The sequence below is a fragment of the Amblyomma americanum genome, chromosome 1 (genome assembly GCF_052857255.1).
Source record: "Amblyomma americanum isolate KBUSLIRL-KWMA chromosome 1, ASM5285725v1, whole genome shotgun sequence".
NCBI classification, from domain to species: domain Eukaryota; kingdom Metazoa; phylum Arthropoda; class Arachnida; order Ixodida; family Ixodidae; genus Amblyomma; species Amblyomma americanum.
This window is the reverse complement of record NC_135497.1, coordinates 404064443-404082531: the sequence shown is the minus strand read 5'-3', so window position 1 is coordinate 404082531 and position 18089 is coordinate 404064443. Positions and strand designations below refer to the sequence as shown.

The 18089-nt window shown below is 47.0% G+C and overlaps 1 protein-coding gene across 1 annotated transcript in view; it reads right to left on the bottom strand.

Annotated features, from left to right (window-relative positions):
* Positions 1–16959, bottom strand: part of LOC144123973 (uncharacterized) — a 48694-nt gene extending 31735 nt beyond the window's left edge. The window contains 2 exon segments of the mRNA XM_077656671.1: positions 9380–9692; positions 12904–16959. Coding sequence (XP_077512797.1) covers positions 9380–9692; positions 12904–13162 — 572 coding nt within the window. The 5' untranslated portion in view covers positions 13163–16959.
* Between the last annotated feature and the right edge of the window lie 1130 nt (positions 16960–18089).

The following is an 18089-nucleotide window of genomic DNA, read 5'->3' as shown; positions in this document are numbered from 1 at the left end:
CAGATATTTTTCCTCTCTCTCTCCGATGTGCCTCCGTTGGGCACACTGACTGGACAAAATTTGAAAGCACATGATGGCACGGCTAGACGGGCATACTGGAGCGGCGGCGGCGACGAGCGCATGGCATGACGCTGCAAGTGCTGCTCGTACCACGCGCACATGCAACAGATTCTCGTCACGCCTGAGCCCATGAGCGAGATATGCGTGTCGCATGCAGCGAAAAGTTGACAACGTAGGCAAGTCAGCGGACGTGAGTCAAGAGTGGTTTGAAAACGGCACGGTGGCAAAGAAGTACGGTGTCGCCGATGCTACTGTGTCCGCCATTTGGAAGAATAGCGACATGTTGCGACAACAGCTACAGGAAGACTCCGCGTCGCTTGCAAGGAAGCGGATTTGTGCGTCAATATATGAATATGTCGTTGCTTTGTTCGAACGGTTTCGTGAGGTCCGGGCCCAGAGCGTTCCAGTGAGTGGCTCGATATTGCAAGCCAAGGCCAGGTGCCTTTCATACATTTTTGGGGCATGATGGTTTCAACCTATTCAACGGTTGGATTCAGTGTTTCAAGGACCGGCACGAGGTCATCACCGTCGCCAACCCCTACGACGTTGTGTGTGAAGTAGCCACCACAGATGAAGACAGCGTGGCAGCGATGCGTAGTCGCGATGAGCCTCTATCCAAAGATGATCCCGACGAAGTGAGTGAAAGTGCAGCAGAAGTTTTGTGCAAAGATGTGCTCAACTGTTGCAACAAACTGCGCCTCTACTGCGCTCAAAAAAACCTCAGCGAGCAAGCGCTCAAGTGCCTCACTGTTTTTGAAGATGAAGTCATTAGCAGCGCCGTTCAATTGCAGCGCCAGACTAAAATAACGCTGTTCTTTCATTCACTGTGACGCTTCGACAAAAAGGTCAAATAAACTTCTTTGTTGCCTGTGAGTGATTGCAGTGTTGCTCATCTGATGCATTGTAAGGTGCAGTTTGAAAAGTAGGCTGGCCATTCTGAAAACACGAATGCATGGAAAAGCTACGCTTTGATAAGCCCCCATTTGGCTTACCATTTGATCTCACTAAAGCCACATAACCCTTTTCTCTTTTTTTTACCATTTTTCCTTTCCTTGACTACTCTATATCTGATATCTTTTACACTGGCAACATACTGGTACCTCCCCTCTGCCCTGTTCCCCCCCCCCCCCCCCTTTTTATAATCCAGCTTCAGTGGCTAAACCAGAAGTGGGTGCAATATTGCCAAATTCAAAGAAAAAACACTAGGGTTTTTCCCCGCTTCCTCCGTTTTTTTGAGTCAAGATTCTTTCCCCTTGACCTCCCTGCCATGAAGAGCGACGCCGCCCCACATTCTTCCATGAAGGTAGCTGCACGGCCAAGCACGCTGTCGCCCATCTCAGCTTAGCTCGACACGGCTGTCAATAAGCAAAGCATGCATTACTTTACAAGTAGCGGTCGCATCTGGATATTTCTGTACAGCTTACAAGTTCACACTCCATTTTTTCGTGCGGCTCCCACTCCCCTTTGCTGCTTTTTCCTATCCATGTTTTTTATTTATTTTTAGTTGTATTAATTTTCTTACTTCTATCGTCTTAGTTCTATACTCCCCGCCCGTTTTTCGCTCACCTGTGTTGTTTGGTCTCCCTTGTCTGTTGTCCTAAGTGCGCTTTATATAATTTTTGAAAATGAACAACCAACTAGCTCAGATGTCAATTCTGCTTTTCGCTCACCCTTTCTCTGTCCAATATCTATAAAATGCGAAACACCAGCAACAACAAATCACTCTTGAAAAAGCAACATCGGCCCACCGATCGACACGTTGAGTAAAATAAAAATGTTTCCTTTGCCGATGGCCCGATAACGCCTTAACCGGAGGTGTTCAGTGCGATAGCGAGGAGTGAACACATATCCTGAGGGAGTGGTAGGTAGAGATCCGTAGGTGCATCATCGCATCCCTTTATCTACAATCAGTGATGAAGCGCTGATGCTTCGCGATGACCCGATAACGCCATCACCGGCGGTGCTTAGCGGGGCAGCAAGGAGTGATCAGGGCGATTCCTGCTGCGTACAGACAGTGTAATCATGACTGTGTAGATGAAGTGATATTTAGGCAGTTTTCGTTGACAGCCAGCAACGGCACGATGTATTGAGTTTCTGGTAAAGCTGGAGGCGTGGCGCCACAAAGTCACAAAACGGCGTCCCACAACGTGCGGAATCTGAAACATCGACAAAATAAATTTGCTTGTGAATATTTTGCGGTGCAAGATGAACAAAGAGCATGCATCGTTTGTTAGGGGCTGACTGCGATCACAGCGCCGTTTGCGATCACAGTGCTGTTGTGAGATAAAATCGTGTGCCGATACTTCGGGGAGGTCGCAGTGCGAAGGCACTCGTCTTTGGTTTCAGCCTCCAGACTACGCCATCTGTTAGCCGGCAATTTTCTTGTTGCAAGTGCAGTGATGTCGGCGGGAGATGGTGCTTCCACATCAGAAACCAGCCAGAACTCACTTCAGTGATTTCTAGTTCGCTGCTACAAAAATACTATACCGAAAACGTTTTTTCCCCCCCGATTCTTCAAAACTGCATTTTCGGCACATTCAGAATTAGAGGAGCAATATCTCCAGTTCTATATCAACATTTACTGTAATTCTTTTCGCGGTAGAAGGAAATGCAGAGGTTGTGCAATAATGCTAACTTTAAACCACTGCTTCCTTGAGAAAATTTTCAAAATAAATCCTTTGTCATCAAAATGAGCTAATTATGTCAATTTTGACCACCTGTAACTTACGTCCAAGTCATCCTAGAACGCTCATTTACCGTATTTACTCGAATCTAGGCCGGCCACGATTCTAAGCCGAGACCCGAAAGTTGAAGGCCACAGAAAAAAAAAAAACTTACCTCGATTGTAGGCCGGCCGAAAAAACAACACTGTTTATACCTCATTATCACAATTATTTTTATGACGCGACACGACTGTTCTTACGTCGCCGCGCACGTGAAAGTGCGTGGCGCGAAACGACTGCACCATGTGTCTGCGCATAGGCGACTTGGTGTAGAGAGAGGAACTCGAGTGAGACACAGCGGGAAGCATCGTGCCTGCATGCTCTGCCGAAGCGTGATTGATGGCCCCGAGAGGGACCGTTGAAAAAAAAAAGCTGCCAAAGGAGCTTTGAGAGAAGAGGAGGAGGAGAGGCGGCGTTGGGCGAGGAGACATGCAACGCCAGCCCGGGATCAGCCACCGCTCATTCGTCATCATCATCGCTGACTTCTTTATCGCTGGCCTCCTCGAACAGTGCACTATCTTCACTGCCATCAAGTGCATTAGAGATGCAGCACTTGCGGAATGAGCGTGCAACCAAGCTTTCTGGGATGTCATCCCAGGCTGCAGCTATCCAAGTGGCTACAACTCCCAGTGAGGCGCGCTTTATTCGGCCTGTTGGTGTAAGCTCGCGCCGCTCTTCACTAAGCCAGTCCACGTAGTACTTGCGCAGCCGATCCTTGAAAGGCTTATTGAGGCACACATCAAGAGGCTGCAGCTGGCCTGTCATGCCGCCGGGTATGATGGCGACGTCGGTACCAGCTTCGGAAAGCGCAGCTTTTACGCCGTCAGTGAGGTGTCCACGGTAAGAGTCCAGGACGAGGAGGGAACGTTTGGCCAAGAGGGCCCCTGGACGCCGCTGCCAAACCATTCTGATCCACTGCTCAACCATATCGCTCGCCATCCATCCATTTTCGTTGGCGCGGACGATCACATTTCTTGGAAACACTTCCCGAGCTGGTAGTCTTCCTCTTAAAAATTATATACGCCGGCAGCTTGTGGCCATCCGCCGTGCAGGCCAGCATTACAGTCATGTGCCGCTTTTCGTATCCGGCCGAGAGCACTTTCACTTCCTTGGCACCTTTTTCGTTCACGGTGCACGCCACTGGCATGTCAAACCATACCGGCGTCTGGTCAGCGTTTCCCATTTGTCCTACGGCGTAGCCGTGCTCCATCCTCTTCCTTATTACGAATCGCTGAAATGAGATCACCTTCTCTTCGAAGTCGCCCGGCAGCTTTTGACAAATGGACGTGCGACGTCGGAGGCTGAAGCCAAAGCGCTTCATGAACTTCTGCAACCAGCCCCGGCTGGCTTTGAACAGTTCCCGGGGGACGCCTCGCTCTCTCGCCAGCTCTCTTGCTTTGGCTTGCAGCACTTCCGTGGTCACTGGAAGTGCCGCTGACCTCTGCGTCTCCACAAACTCGGCCAGAGCTACCTCCACTTCTGGATGGCGGCCTTTCTTGGGGCCCGTGAAAGCCGTTCTCGTTGCCGCGCAAGCAAAAATTTCGTTACGCTGCCCCCTCCAACGGCGAACATTCTTCTCATCCACGCCGAAGTCCCGCCCGGCTTGAAGATTTGACGACTGCTCTGCAGCGACTATAACTTTCCGCTTGAAGGCGGCACTATAATGGCACCGCCTGTTTGGTGCCATGGTGTTGGTGATAAAAACTACGCACGAAAACTTCACTGCTGCGAATGTGCTCACGCCACCGCACGAGAACAGAACAAGGCCAAAATGGCAGCCAGTGCTCATGTGTGCTTTGATCAGTATCGGCTACGGATAGCAACGGCTATGGATAGCAACGGCTACAGTGCTGTCTTTCGTTGGCGTTTTGTGGGGGCGCCACCTGCGTGCTACATTTATTCGTATTTTACGAATACGAAACCTCGAAACGAAATCCTCGAATCTAAGCCGACATAAGAGTTCTACATCTCGTTTTTTTTGAAAAAACTATCGGCCTAGATTCGAATAAATACGGTATGCCTTATTGCACTTCTTGGCGACATTAGATCATTGACAAATAGAAATCTCCACAAGATGCTATGTTTGTTAACAAAGCTTCCTCCAAACAAAACACGTACTTTCCATGATAAATCTAAAACTGTGTGCTGCAGGAGGGAACAGTTTGCAGTTTTGGAATCGGCACACGAAAATACACAAACAGTGAAAATTTGGTACAAATCTGTCCATAAATAAAGAAGATAGTATAAAGAGGGGTGTCCCCCCTTAATTCGGACGGGCCCCCGAAGGGGCACCGTGTGAAGATACAACGGTCTCAACAGGCGATCGTCCATATACGGTGGAACCTCGTTATAGCGAAACTGTTTATAACGAAATAATGGATACCGTATCTACACGCTAGTAAGTCTACTCGAATGCAAGTCAACCCCCCATCCCACATAACATTTCCGGAAAAAAAATAAAAAGGTCGTTTACACTTGTCCTTTAATAAAAGAACGCAATAGCACTATCCTGTGGCCTCTGCTTATCGCCAGCCACTGTCGGATGCCGTGCGCAGGCGCACCCGTGGGCACATTTCGAAACGAAAATGTATTAGTCACTAGACTACTCGCCCACACTTGCGCCATTGTCCTCACTAGCACTGCCGTCCTGACCGCTGCTACGGTCCCACAGCTCGTCATTCTAACATCGTCGTGCGGCGAAAACAGACTTCGCAAACAGCCGCATCACGACATCGTGTGGAACAGCTGACAATTTTGCCTCGCTGCAGCTGCCACACCTGTATCACCCATTGCGAACGTCAATCTTTGCGGCCCGGCGCGCAGTTCATTTCTTCGCCGCAAAGGAAGAAAGGACTGAAATCTTGCATGTAGCTGTAAACGAGTGCCGGTCACTTACCGGACCCGGAGCAAAAATGATGCACTACATTATTACTTGTCAAACGCGGCCGGCAGTAGTCAAATGCGTCAGAACTAGAGAAACCACACGTGAATGGTGTCCGCTCTTCCGTCGGCTCCCGACAATCCCCGGCACCGCTGCTGTTCCGAGCGGGGGTGCCACCTCGATTGCAACAGCGGCCCTTCCATCAACTATCAACGCTTCCTTGAGTGCCGAGCACGCATTTGAAAATAAAAAAACGTATTGGACGCTTGAGCTTCCCGAAAAATTCGATTGCGTTATCGGGCCGCTGCAGTCTGCAGCCACGTGTCGCGAGTGTGGGGTGCCAGTTTGCTGCTTATCGATAGCCGCCATCGGCCGCCGCCCGCGGGGGGAGGGGGATGCCAGTTCTGCATGTTGACATAGTAGCTGCTCAAGGCCAGCACCAAGAGCGATGCGACGGAGCTGCGCAGCAAAAATCAACCACGCTGTAGCATGCCCGATATCTCGTTTGTTTTGCCTTTACTTATAGTGCCATGTTTTCGTTTCGATTGTAAGTCGACACCCCCCCCCCAACCCCAGTTCGGATTTAAAATTTTGAAAAATAGGTAGACTCACAATTGTGTAAATAAGGTAATCGTCGGGCCCCTTCAACTTCGTCATAATGAAAGTTAAACCGCCTGAACTGCGTATCACATTGTCTCCTGTGCCCCACTGATATGTGCGCAAGGACAGGAGTGCTGACGGTGGGAAGGCTCCCGCAAATAGACCGAGGGAGTGTCCAGTAGCACAGTTTCGTTTTCGTTCTCATCAAACACGCAAAGATATGACACTTTTCGCTCAACCGCCGGACACAATCACAAAATGGTGAACGGATGCAACTTCGTGAAGACTGAGCGCCACTCGGTCGACACGGTCAGAGAAACCCAAGTGACGGAACGGCGAATGGCGAACGTACGAGACCTGCCGCAGTGGCTCAGTGGTTGGGGCGCTCGGCTACTGATCCGGAGTACCCGGGTTGGAACCCGACCGCGCTGGCCGCATTTTGATGGAGGCGGAATGCAAAAGGCACCCGTGTGCTGCGCGATGTCAGTGCATGTTAAAGATCCCCAGGTGGTCGAAATTATTCCGGAGCCCTCCACTACGGCACCTCTTTCTTCCTTTCTTCTCTCATTCCCTCCTTTATCCCTTCCCGCCGAGATGTGAGATAGCTTCTGCACAATTCCCTTCCAACAACCAATTTTCAACGTGTGCGACAAGCGATAACTGCCCGCGACAATGTCAGCAACAAAAGCAAGTTGACGGCAATGACAATCCGGCTGCCACCTCGAAGTGTCAGAGATCTCAGGGACCTCTACTCAGGGGGGGGGGGGGGGTCTGCACTGGGGTAAGTTTTGCCACCGGCGAGCAGTATCTCGCCGTATCTGTCTAAATTAGTGGCAAACAGCCATTGAAACCCTAACGCGGCGTTACGTGATTCAGTGCGTAGCACGGCCAATAGAGTACTTGAATGCGAAGCATTTGTCTTCCAACTGTAGATTTCTGCATTTGTCTTGCGGTTAAAGGTGTGAACATGAGTGAGAGATGGGCATTGAATAAAAACTGACTGCTGAAAGTAAGAAAACAAACAAATACATGCAGAAGTGACCAACAGCAAAAAAAAAAGCAAAAAGGGTCCATTCACAAGCACAAGCATCAACAGATTACAACGGCAGATTGGGACCAGGAAAAGAGGCAAGGGGGGGGGGGGGGGGGGCCCTGGCACATGTTGAAGGCTGCTGGGGTTCCTTGAGGCATAGAAGTTTGAAAACACCTGTTCTAGATCACTTATTAATAAAAATCTTACCCACAATGTCTTATGTTTATTAACCATGCTTCTACCAAACAGAACATACTTTCCATGATATACAGTAAAAGCTAATTAATGAACTTCACGGGACTGGGAAAAAAGTTTGAATTATACGATGTTCGAATTATCGAATGGCCTCGAAAAACCTGACCATAACCGTTTGCATTACGTATATGTACCGTATTTACTCGTGTAGTGAACCCACTCTCATAATGAACCCACCCACCCCCACTTTTTGCCTAAGAATTTGGAAAAAAAGCGTCAGTGGTTAACGCTTCCTCCATTTCGCACCGTCACGGTCCACAATGCAGTTCTTGGCGGTGCGCCAAGATGCTGCGCAGCAATAACAGCACGATGTGTTTACCTTTTGACGTTAGCTCTAGCAAGGGGGAGAGGCGAAATTTGCAGAGTGCCAGCGCTTGTCCGGTTGTGCAAACCCCATTTTCAGTATGTTCGCCTTAAGGGTGACCCACACGTAGCGAACTTGCACTGCGGATTTTGAGCGGCGCGACGGAAAATGGGTGGCTGCCACCAGACCGCTGCCGCCAGGATTTAGAAACGGCACGATTCCATATGCTTAGTAAAATGCTGAAAAGAAAAGCTGTGCATTTACAGTTAAGCTATTATTTATTCAATGACGACAAAGAGGACGAATTATTCTTTGTGACCCCTTTCTGAACCAAAATAGTTGACCTGTTAGAACCACCCGCACTTCCTGACGTCAACCGACGCGTAGTGGCTAAGCCTAGCAGCTTTGAAAATCCAGAAGCATTCTGAAAATCTGGCGCGTTTTATCGCTAAAACTCTGTGCTGCGGGCATCTTCAGACAAAGCGAAAGCTTCGTGCATCTTCTGTTTGCCGTGAGCATGAGGCACAGTGTAGCGGCAATGACAAGTTCGTGGTGAAGCGAGAGGCCGCTTCGGCAAGCGCGGCCATGTAGTAGAAGCGGGCGGAAGTCTGACGTGGTCGCGCCCTAATTGGTCCGCGCTGATAGCCCAAATTGGCTGCTTTCAGCCAACGGCTGACCGCTGGGCTATAGTGCCTAGAACCTTCTAGGCACTATAGCCGGGCGATGCTAAATGCCGGCGTCATGATCGCTGCTGACCGCGTGCTTCCGTTGGCATCTGATGGGTGGAAGGATGTACGACACTCGCAAAGAAAGAAAAAGATTTTCACACGTAATTTGTAGCGCCCGTCAGAAGTCACAGCCTTTCATGGGCGTTGGCTGGGACCGCGCCAGCAGTATTTCCAAATTAACAGGGCTCGAATTAACGAGTATTTAGTTGCGAGTTACGAAGGCTGCGCGGAAATGAGGGTAGGCAGCCGCCACCAAGGCCGCCAACCCCTACTCTCCTCCACCGCCAGCCGCCGCGCTTGTGATGGCGCCATTTAGGCTTTACCCACTCTTCCAGTTTCTGGTTCCATCTTTTGTCCCCGTTAAGGACGTGCGCAGCCACTATGTGAAGGTGCTTTTTTTTTGGCCATGTGCTGTGTGCCAAGTCGCCCAGACGCGGCGGCGCGTAGTTCGAATCATCCGAAGCGAAACAGACTCGCTTTTGAATTAACAGGATTTTTATACACAGATCTCTATGGAGCTTGGCCGGACCAAGTAGTGCACTTCGAATTATGCGAAAATTCGAATTATCGAAGTTTGAATTAATGAGCTTTCACAGTACCTACAACTGTCTGATGAAGGAGAAAAACTTTTGCAGTTTTGGAAACATCACATGAAAATGCACAGCGAAAATCTGGAGTAAATCTGTCCATAAATAAAAAAAATTAGGTATAAGAGGGGTCTCCCCCCCTTAAAATACAAAATACACAGACTAGGTAACATTTCTTTGGCACATGCTCTGGCTGCCCCACACTTACTCATGAGCCCTGCTCTGGCCACCAAGTTTCGTGGCTTCGTCGTGCAGCGCCTTCTCCACTTGGAGCAAGGGTGCGGGCATGTCGGGCATCAGAGCCAGGCACCACACTATTCCTTTTGCAGACACCGTCACTTGCATGGACAAAATGTCTCCGATTTTGACAAGGTCCAACACGGCGTGCATGGGCCGCCGGTGAGGCATCATGCCTGGTTCCGCTGCTGAGGCCACCACTGAAGTAGCCGCGGGGCTAGCTGCTGCTTTCAGGCTGGCAGCAAGCCCTTCAGCCACCAGCTGCTGGTTGAGACTTTGTCCACCTGCAGAAGAAAGCAGAGGCTTAAAACAGGCACCAGTCAAGACACATCTGTGCCTTGCCTACAAGCACTTCACCTAAAGAGCGAAAAAAAAAGCATTCCGAATGTGGCACAAAGACAACTCTGGGTGATGACTGATGACATAAATAAGATGTGCCCCAATAAGGAGAAACTCATGCCCACATAAAAGTTTGGTTTGGTTTATGGGAGTTTAACGTCCCAAAGCGACTCAGGCTATGAGAGACGCCGTAGTGAAGGGCTCCGGAAATTTCGACCACCTGGGGTTCTTTAACGTGCCCTGACATCGCACAGTACACGGGCCTTTAAAATTTCGCCTGCATCGAAATTCGACCGCCGCGGCCGGGATCGAACCCGCGTCTTTCAGGCCAGCAGCCGAGTGCTATAACCACTCAGCCACCGCGGTGGCTCCACATGAAAGAAATGGTTCTGCACTCCCTGTTCTGACCCAGCATGCAGTCACATACAGACCCTATTCACTATCAGATTTGGCGAGGGCGGCAGGAGGCTCCTGCATGGCAACCTTGTACCCCTCAGCCACCATACCCATGCGAGGTTCTAAACTAAAATCTCCAACTGAGGGGTGCTCCGGCTGCATAAAGGAAGATGAGGAGGCAGCAGTGCAATAGACATGTCAAAGGGTGCTGACAAAAGTCCCCTCTGCCATGCCTTGGGGTCGGGCCCCTTGTCTGATTCACTGGACAACAGGCTTGTCTGGTAGGGTACAAGAAATTGTGAATAAGCTCTATAGCAGTGCTATTTTCATGAAGCTGCAACATGCAAGCTGCAGTAGAACCTTGGCAATATGCTCCTTGCTCAAACGATTTCTTGGTTCATATGTTCAAAATCCTGAGCAATAAAATTACAGGGACGCTATTCGTAAATTAAATCTGGAGCAAATTATGGAGCACTAAAATATCAAATTTGGAGCACTTTGGAGTAGACGAATGTCTATTTCGGAGCAGTCTGGAGTATCAAAATTTGCAATCCCGAAAACTTTTGAGCAGTAAAAGTAATAATTAGAAGCACTCTGGGGAAAGTAGCTTTTAGATTCCAAATCTCTTAGGATGGCAAACAATGCTGGAAAAATTTGAATGATGTAAATGTATGCTACATAATTATGCTTGTTATTATTGGCATAGAGTCGCACCTGACAGGTCTTCAATTTAAAATTTCATGCAGCATAAGCAAATTCTGATCATATGATATGTTTGGCAGCCAACACTAGGTGCCCTAACATACGAGGGGGTCAAGCCCAGGGGCAGGCTGCATGAGAAAAATTGCAGTGGCAGCCAGCCATCAAAGTGGCTTCTCCGCAGTGCATAAGTGCAGTGGGGCAAAATTCTCCATAAAAGATGCCGATGACAAAGACGAAATGGCTACTTTCACCTGTGACGTCACTGGAATGGCCATGTTGCTAAGTTTGTTTAGCGCAAAGAACGATACAAATGCAGACAGAAGCCAAGCCTAGAACATGCCGTCAAAAATTTAAGGCTGCGCTCTTGGACAAGCCGCGCAATCCAGTTTGCCCCTATAACACCATTTCTTTGGTTTCAGTTTTATTTTTTCATTTTTTAACGTGACGAGGCGATGTGAAAAATGAAACTGACCAGATGTAGTCCACTGGTCGCTGATCATGGCATCCGTTTCACCACGCGCTCTTCAAAGTCTAAAGGCTATTTTGCCAGTTCTTATGCAGTCTTTTTTTTTAGAGCAGTAGTGATGAGTTAGGCAACCATGTGGAATGGTCGGATTTCAGTTTCGATTGCAAAACCATTTCAGAGGCCGGGACATCAGTGTGTTCGCAGTGTTTCGTTTTGCCGTTCACGTATTTTATGTAGTGCACTTGAGTTGCAAATGATGACAGTGGTTTTATTTGGTGCTTTAGGCTCTTTGAAACATACTGCCAAGATATTTCACCAAATGCACCAGCAGAATTTTGATTTATGATGATTTCAGGGAAGGTTATGCGCCCTTTTCACCCACAGAACCCATTTGCTACCAATCGAAAAAAAAAAAGAAATTAAGAAAAGGAGGAATTGAATCTCTGCTATAGAAAACAAGAGCAGAACAATGTGCAGCACATCCCACATTTACCTCCACTTCATGTCCTCAGGCGACTGCTTCGCTTAGTAGCATCCTGAAGTTCATGATGATAATTTTATGGTACAAGGGCATCTATGGCCAAAGAGCACCATGGCACAATATGTTTTTCGTCGACTCAAGATGGGTCAAGCCAATTCCCCAAAGAAGCCACACACTAGGCAAGGAAAAAACCTGTGCCCAGTACCTGGCAGCACTGGGTATTGAACACCGCACATGTCGCTTCCAAGGCTCATGCTCTAACCACTAGGCCATCGCTGCGGTATCCTTCAGGTCATTGCAAGTGGACACAGGATTACATACTGAACTACCAATGGTTCACATGTTTTTGCATGGTATGCACTTGAAGCTGTAGCCCCAGCAAAATTCTGGTGCAGGTTTAGCATGCTTTTGCATTGTTGTCCATTTGTACCATACGAATAAAAAAACAGCAGGCAGTGTACATAAAGATCAGCCAGCAAATACCCTGAGGCAAGCATGTGTTTTAAATCCACCATTCCAGGATGCTTTGATGTCAGGCTTTCAAGGGCCAAGCACTATTCAAGAATTTCAAGGTTTACAATTTTGCCACAAATCAAGCTATAGACATCATGCACAACATTTATTATGTTTAGCTCTAAGTACTTATGGCGAGCATTGGCATATATGACTTAAAGTGCAACAACACATCTACGTTGCCTTGACATTCACTTGCGACCTTCGCTGGAATGCTTCACATCATCCAGGTTAGGGCTTAAACTGCTAAAATTCTGCTGTGCAACATCCTCAGTCAAAACAGAGATGCTCAGTTAGTTCTGAGTATACACGGTGTAGGTGAAAGTGCATCGGAGGGAATCCACCATGGAGCATTTCATGCAGCTGACAGTGAAAGTGGCTGTGCAGTGCAGTGATGGCAACTAGCCCTATGCTCTTCACAAGTCAAGGCCTCTGATTGCGCAGATCCAGTGAACTAGGGACTTCAGGCCCTTCAACGAGGTAGGAAGCTGATCTCCATCGAATGCCCCTTTTTCCTCCCGAGAGCAACCTTAAGTGCAGGACTACCATGCATAGAAGCAGCTGGTGCCAGCAGCAAGAATCTTCCGGGAACACTCACCTTTCTTTGAAGCCAGTTCCACTTCGTGCATGTCGTCCACCAGCTTGAGTGCATTAGCGACCACTGGGCCTGCTTGAAACATGGTGGCCAGCATTGTATATGCTTCCATGGTCCAGCCTGTGGCGGCAGACGCTGGGTGCACCCCATGCAGCCGGCAACGCACTGCCTGTGCTGGCAGTTGCAGGTAGAGATCCGGGAGGGGACGAATATTTTCGGGGGCCACTGGAGCCACGTTGCCATAGTCAATGAAGTACACCATGCACACTGATCCCTGAAAGAGAAAAGCAGTATAACTGTGAAGCTACAGCCCCGCAGCATACTATAGTCGGATACAACTTAAGAACACACTAGCTTTTCCCCAGACCAGGGTCCCTTCCTGCCAATGGCGTTGGCTGGTTCACATGACCCCGCTAGTGTGACAAAGCAGGGAGTGGTAGATGAAAGGGGACAGTCCCCTTCCTCCATAGTCGGGGATAGACCTCTCTCTCTGTTGTGGCGCCACTCACTGCATCGTAAAATGAAAACCAGCTGATGCCATTGGTTGGACGGGGGTCCTTAGACGTGGAAAGCGGCTGTGTTCTTAAGTTGTATCCGACTATATACCAGTGAGACCTAAAGCAAACTAAGCATGGCAATATTGTTCAGTGGCACTAACACTAATAGTGAATACAGCTCAGACCATTTATAACGTAACCGCTTATAATGCGAGACCAGATTATATGCGGCTTTTTGTGACAACCGCTTCACTTCCCATGGAGTTCAATGTATTGGCGTACCGCTTAATATGTGCCAGCGCGTAACCGGAGACCGCATATAGTGCGGTTTCTGGAACACCTGGTGGCCAGCATACCGGTGCATGCACACTAAACAATAATCAACCCAGATGGGTGTTTTTGGCTTGTCCTCTAGCGTCCTCCCAAATCGAGGTTCGATATACACCGTTAGACTTGGGGTAGATTTCAACACCAAAAAATACGGAGGTCTTACGGTTGGCGAAGGGAGCAGATTGGGTGTGGATTTTTACACCAAAAAATACCAAGCACTTGCGGCTGACAATGGGAGTATATTTGGTGTAGATTTTTACGCCAAAAATACGATGCATTTCCGGTAGCAATGGGAGGTTTCAACCGCGGCGATACGCTGAGCGGTGGCTACGGTGTCGTTTATGCAGGCGCCAAGATTTCGCAACGCCGGCATCTAGGAGGAGGAGGTGATGACAGCGCTCAGTTTTTCTATATTGCATTTTTGCTCTTTCTTACAAGGCTACTAGAACTGCTAACTATATAGGTGGAACGGTGCTAGTTCGTTAATCACAATAATCAGGTTCAAATGCGCTTTGTAATCATGAACAAAGCCCAATCGAACTTCAATGTTGAGATATAACAACCAGCCCTGTTCCGTCCATGCCGTTACGAAGTAGTACTGTAAGGAACAGGGCAAGAACGCTGGATACAAAGTGCATCGGACCGCTGTCTTCACCTCCTCCTGGATGCCTGCGTTGCACGATCGTGGCGCCATCCATACACACGACGTCGCAGTCACGTGGCAGCGTACTGCCGTACATCGCAGAAACAAAACGAAACCAGCGGCGGCGGCAAGGAAACGTCTTTAATCTGACTCCGCTGTGTATACGGAACTTCTGTGAAAAATACACAAACCATGGCTCCGGCGCTAGCCGAAAGTATCTTGACGGGGTGGTTCGCAATGGGGGCAAGAAAAGCAGAGTTGGGGAGACGACAGGCAATGAAACTGAAAACAAGACCGTGTTAAGGGATCTACGTGCCAAATTCCTGCAACACATTTTTCTTCTCGTAAAAGTATACGCATCTCTTCACTGTGGTCCAAAAACCGAATCCCTGAAGTTAAAGAAACCCCGCCGCGGTGGCTCAGTGGTTAGGGCGCTCGACTACTGATCCGGAGTTCCCGGGTTCGAACCCGACCGCGGAGGCTGCGTTTTTATGGAGGAAAAACGCTAAGGCGCCCGTGTGCTGTGCGATGTCACTGCACGTTAAAGATCCCCAGGTGGTCGAAATTATTCCGGAGCCCTCCACTACGGACCGATTTGTCCCTCTCTTCTTTCACTCCCTCCTTTATCCCTTCCCTTATGGTTCAGGTGTCCAACGATATATGAGACAGATACTGCGCCATTTCCTTTCCACCAAAAACCAATTATTATTATTATTATTATTATTAAGTTAAAGAACCTGAATGGTGCACAAGCCACTTGCGGGCAGCTCCACATTGGACAAATAATGTTTGCCATCTCTCTGCCTTTAGAAGTTTTTAAAAAGAATGCATCTGTATATTGTATCCTTAAAATCTGTTCATTACTGTCACTTATTTTTGCAGTCCATAATGAACCTTTTTGAAGAAAATTTTGAATTCCGTGCTCCACTCGCGCATTGAAAATATTTTTCGAGCACTATTTTCATCCAGTCTATAAGTCCTAAAAGTCGATAAAAGCAGAAGGATTCGTCGTAAGGACTACACAAGAATATTGCATATAGGTTGTGCTCCGTGGTTTTATTTTCGAACAAAAATATAGTTCTTGGATTTTACCTTCATAGCTAGTGCAAGGTAGCTGTGTAAGTTTGTTAGACATTTTTTTTTCCGAGACTGCAGTTTTAAGCATTTTACAGAACATTGTTACTAGCACGTCCTCAAAACACTGTTTGCAATTTAACTTGTGCATGCGACTTATTCATTCCATTGGATGTTCGAAAATACTGAATTACACAGACCACCGCTACAAATAGCACTGGATTATCACAAATGTCAGTTACTAACCTACACACACATCTGAAATATTAACACCAGCAGCATTAAAAGGCTGCTTAACATGTCAAGCTTATTCAATTGAAAAGAAATTGAAGAGCCTGCGTAAAGTAAAGAAAAGGTCACAAAGAACTGTAGATTACAATTTTATTTTTTTTAAATGGAGGACAATAAACAACATTTGAAACCACAATTCTTGGACAGGTATTAGAGATAGGGACTAACTTGAAATCAGCACCTAAAGTTAATCAAAACGATACAATAGCAAATCTTGAAAAACAATGTAGAGCTGACTTGAAAACCTCTTCGCTACACTTCAGGCTAACTGGTGCTGTCAGATAAGATTAGCTAAAAAAAATATTATGCACCAGACAATTCCCAGTGGCTAATTCCAAGTGGCTAACTTCAAGATGCAGATTACAAACTACAGTAAAATAAATACTAAACAGGCATCCTAAAGCAGCCCACTAAATCTACAGTAAAATATCCAGGTATACAACCTCTAATGTTTGTGTTTGTTCTTGAGAAACCCATAGGATGAACATAACCTTAGAAAACGCATACAATACATTCAATTTAACACACAATCACATAAAAAGAACACACAACAAAACTTTACACTCAATATATGGAGGCCTTTGCTCTAGAGAAAGTTTATGTGCCCCGAAAGATATGTTAGCCACCCATTTGAAGGAGCCTGTCGCAAATAAAATGCAGCACTCATAACTTATATGGAAAAAATTAGAATACAGAAACACATGCACGCATGCTTTTCAATCTAGCTAACAAGCAATGACTAATGCTGAAACACAAGGAATTAGTCAACCTGGTATTACATGACTGTGCACACTACAAGCAAAGCAAAAACACATGGCTAAGGTCAAAGCGCTAAGGACACATGCTTTCTGTTTGATCGGGAGAAAGGCATTCATCACCTTCACTTTAGGACGAAGTGAAGAAAAATTGCAGAAAAGTTCCCATGGCAATTGATCAGACTAAGGACTAGTAACTTTGTGATTAAATAAGTAATTGAATTTCTGAAGACCTGTGTCTAAGCACATATTTGCTTGAAAACTTAATTGTTCACCAAATCCATTATCACCATTATTTTTTTTCTAATTAAAGGATATGTATAAATGCTAGCAAATGTGTCATGTGGCCAGAACGGGAAGTCTATTAAAAAACAAAAAAATTACAAAATGCTGAGAGTGCTCCCAGGAAGCTGTCCGAGCTAGATGCAAAAAGATAAAAACCACGATTAGCCCATGCAGGACAAGAAACCAGTGGGGTGATGATCTTAGGGTCAACGAAATGTTGCTGTTCCTGTTTGTCATGTCTTTCCATGCTGCCACATAATGCGAGTACAGCATTTGTCGAAGTTCAGAGCCCAAGGAATTCGCTTCTGAGCCTTGTTGGTGCATCGCTAGCATTCAAATCTCTTGAAGGTACAGAAAATCTTGCCCTGACCACCGTGAATGTTGGACATCCATGGATGCTCAGAGGCCTTATTACACGGCTTAGAAGCCAAACTCTTTGCTCTGTACTTTTTGACAAAGGCTATACATCAGTTTTCTCACAGATTCATGCTGATATTGTTTTCCTTTTTCTTCGCTCTGGCCAACTGTATCTTGTTAACATTGATAAGTTATAGCAGCACAGTTTGTGTTCCACTACCAGTATTCCAAACAGTACTAAAAAACTAGACATGTAAAACATGTACAGGCCGATAGAAGAGGCAGCTGTGAAGGAAAGACAAAGCGGTTTTTAAAAACTGATGAGCTCAAACCATCGAATCGTGGTTTATTTAAGCTAAGTATCTAAAAGCACTCTCAAGAAAGGTCAGCAGACAGAGTGCCTTCTTTAGATTTTCCAAACGGAACACCCAGAGAGGCTGCAACAGCAGAATCTCCACAGAAGCGATGAGGTCTACAGGGTGATGGCCAATGAACAGGAAAACTGCGCCTTGATAGCTGAGGAGGCATGCTGTAAGTGCTTGGTCCTGCAAAATTAAAACGAAATATCACTGACATTTCTAACACTTGTAGAGTGCAAAAAAATACTGTCGCATTTCAGTATATGCACATTATGACTACACTATCCTAGGGATGAATTCATGAGGGGTGGTCTCCCCTCCTCAAAGTGAGAAATTTTACATAGAAAAACCATGCTCAACCCATTTTTTCAAGAATAAAGTCAAAGAAATGCGAGGTTCAAACATGTCACTGACCGATTTTAAAGATAATGGTAACCAGGACAATGTACTTTGAGCTATCAACACTGTCTAGCTTCAACTTCATTGCCCACCACTATGTGCAGGAGACCTTGGTGACAAGTTTTGTACCAAAACTTTTTCATTCATGATTCGTTAGTATGGATGAATCACTGCAAGAATTTTGCTGCGGAAACAGTGT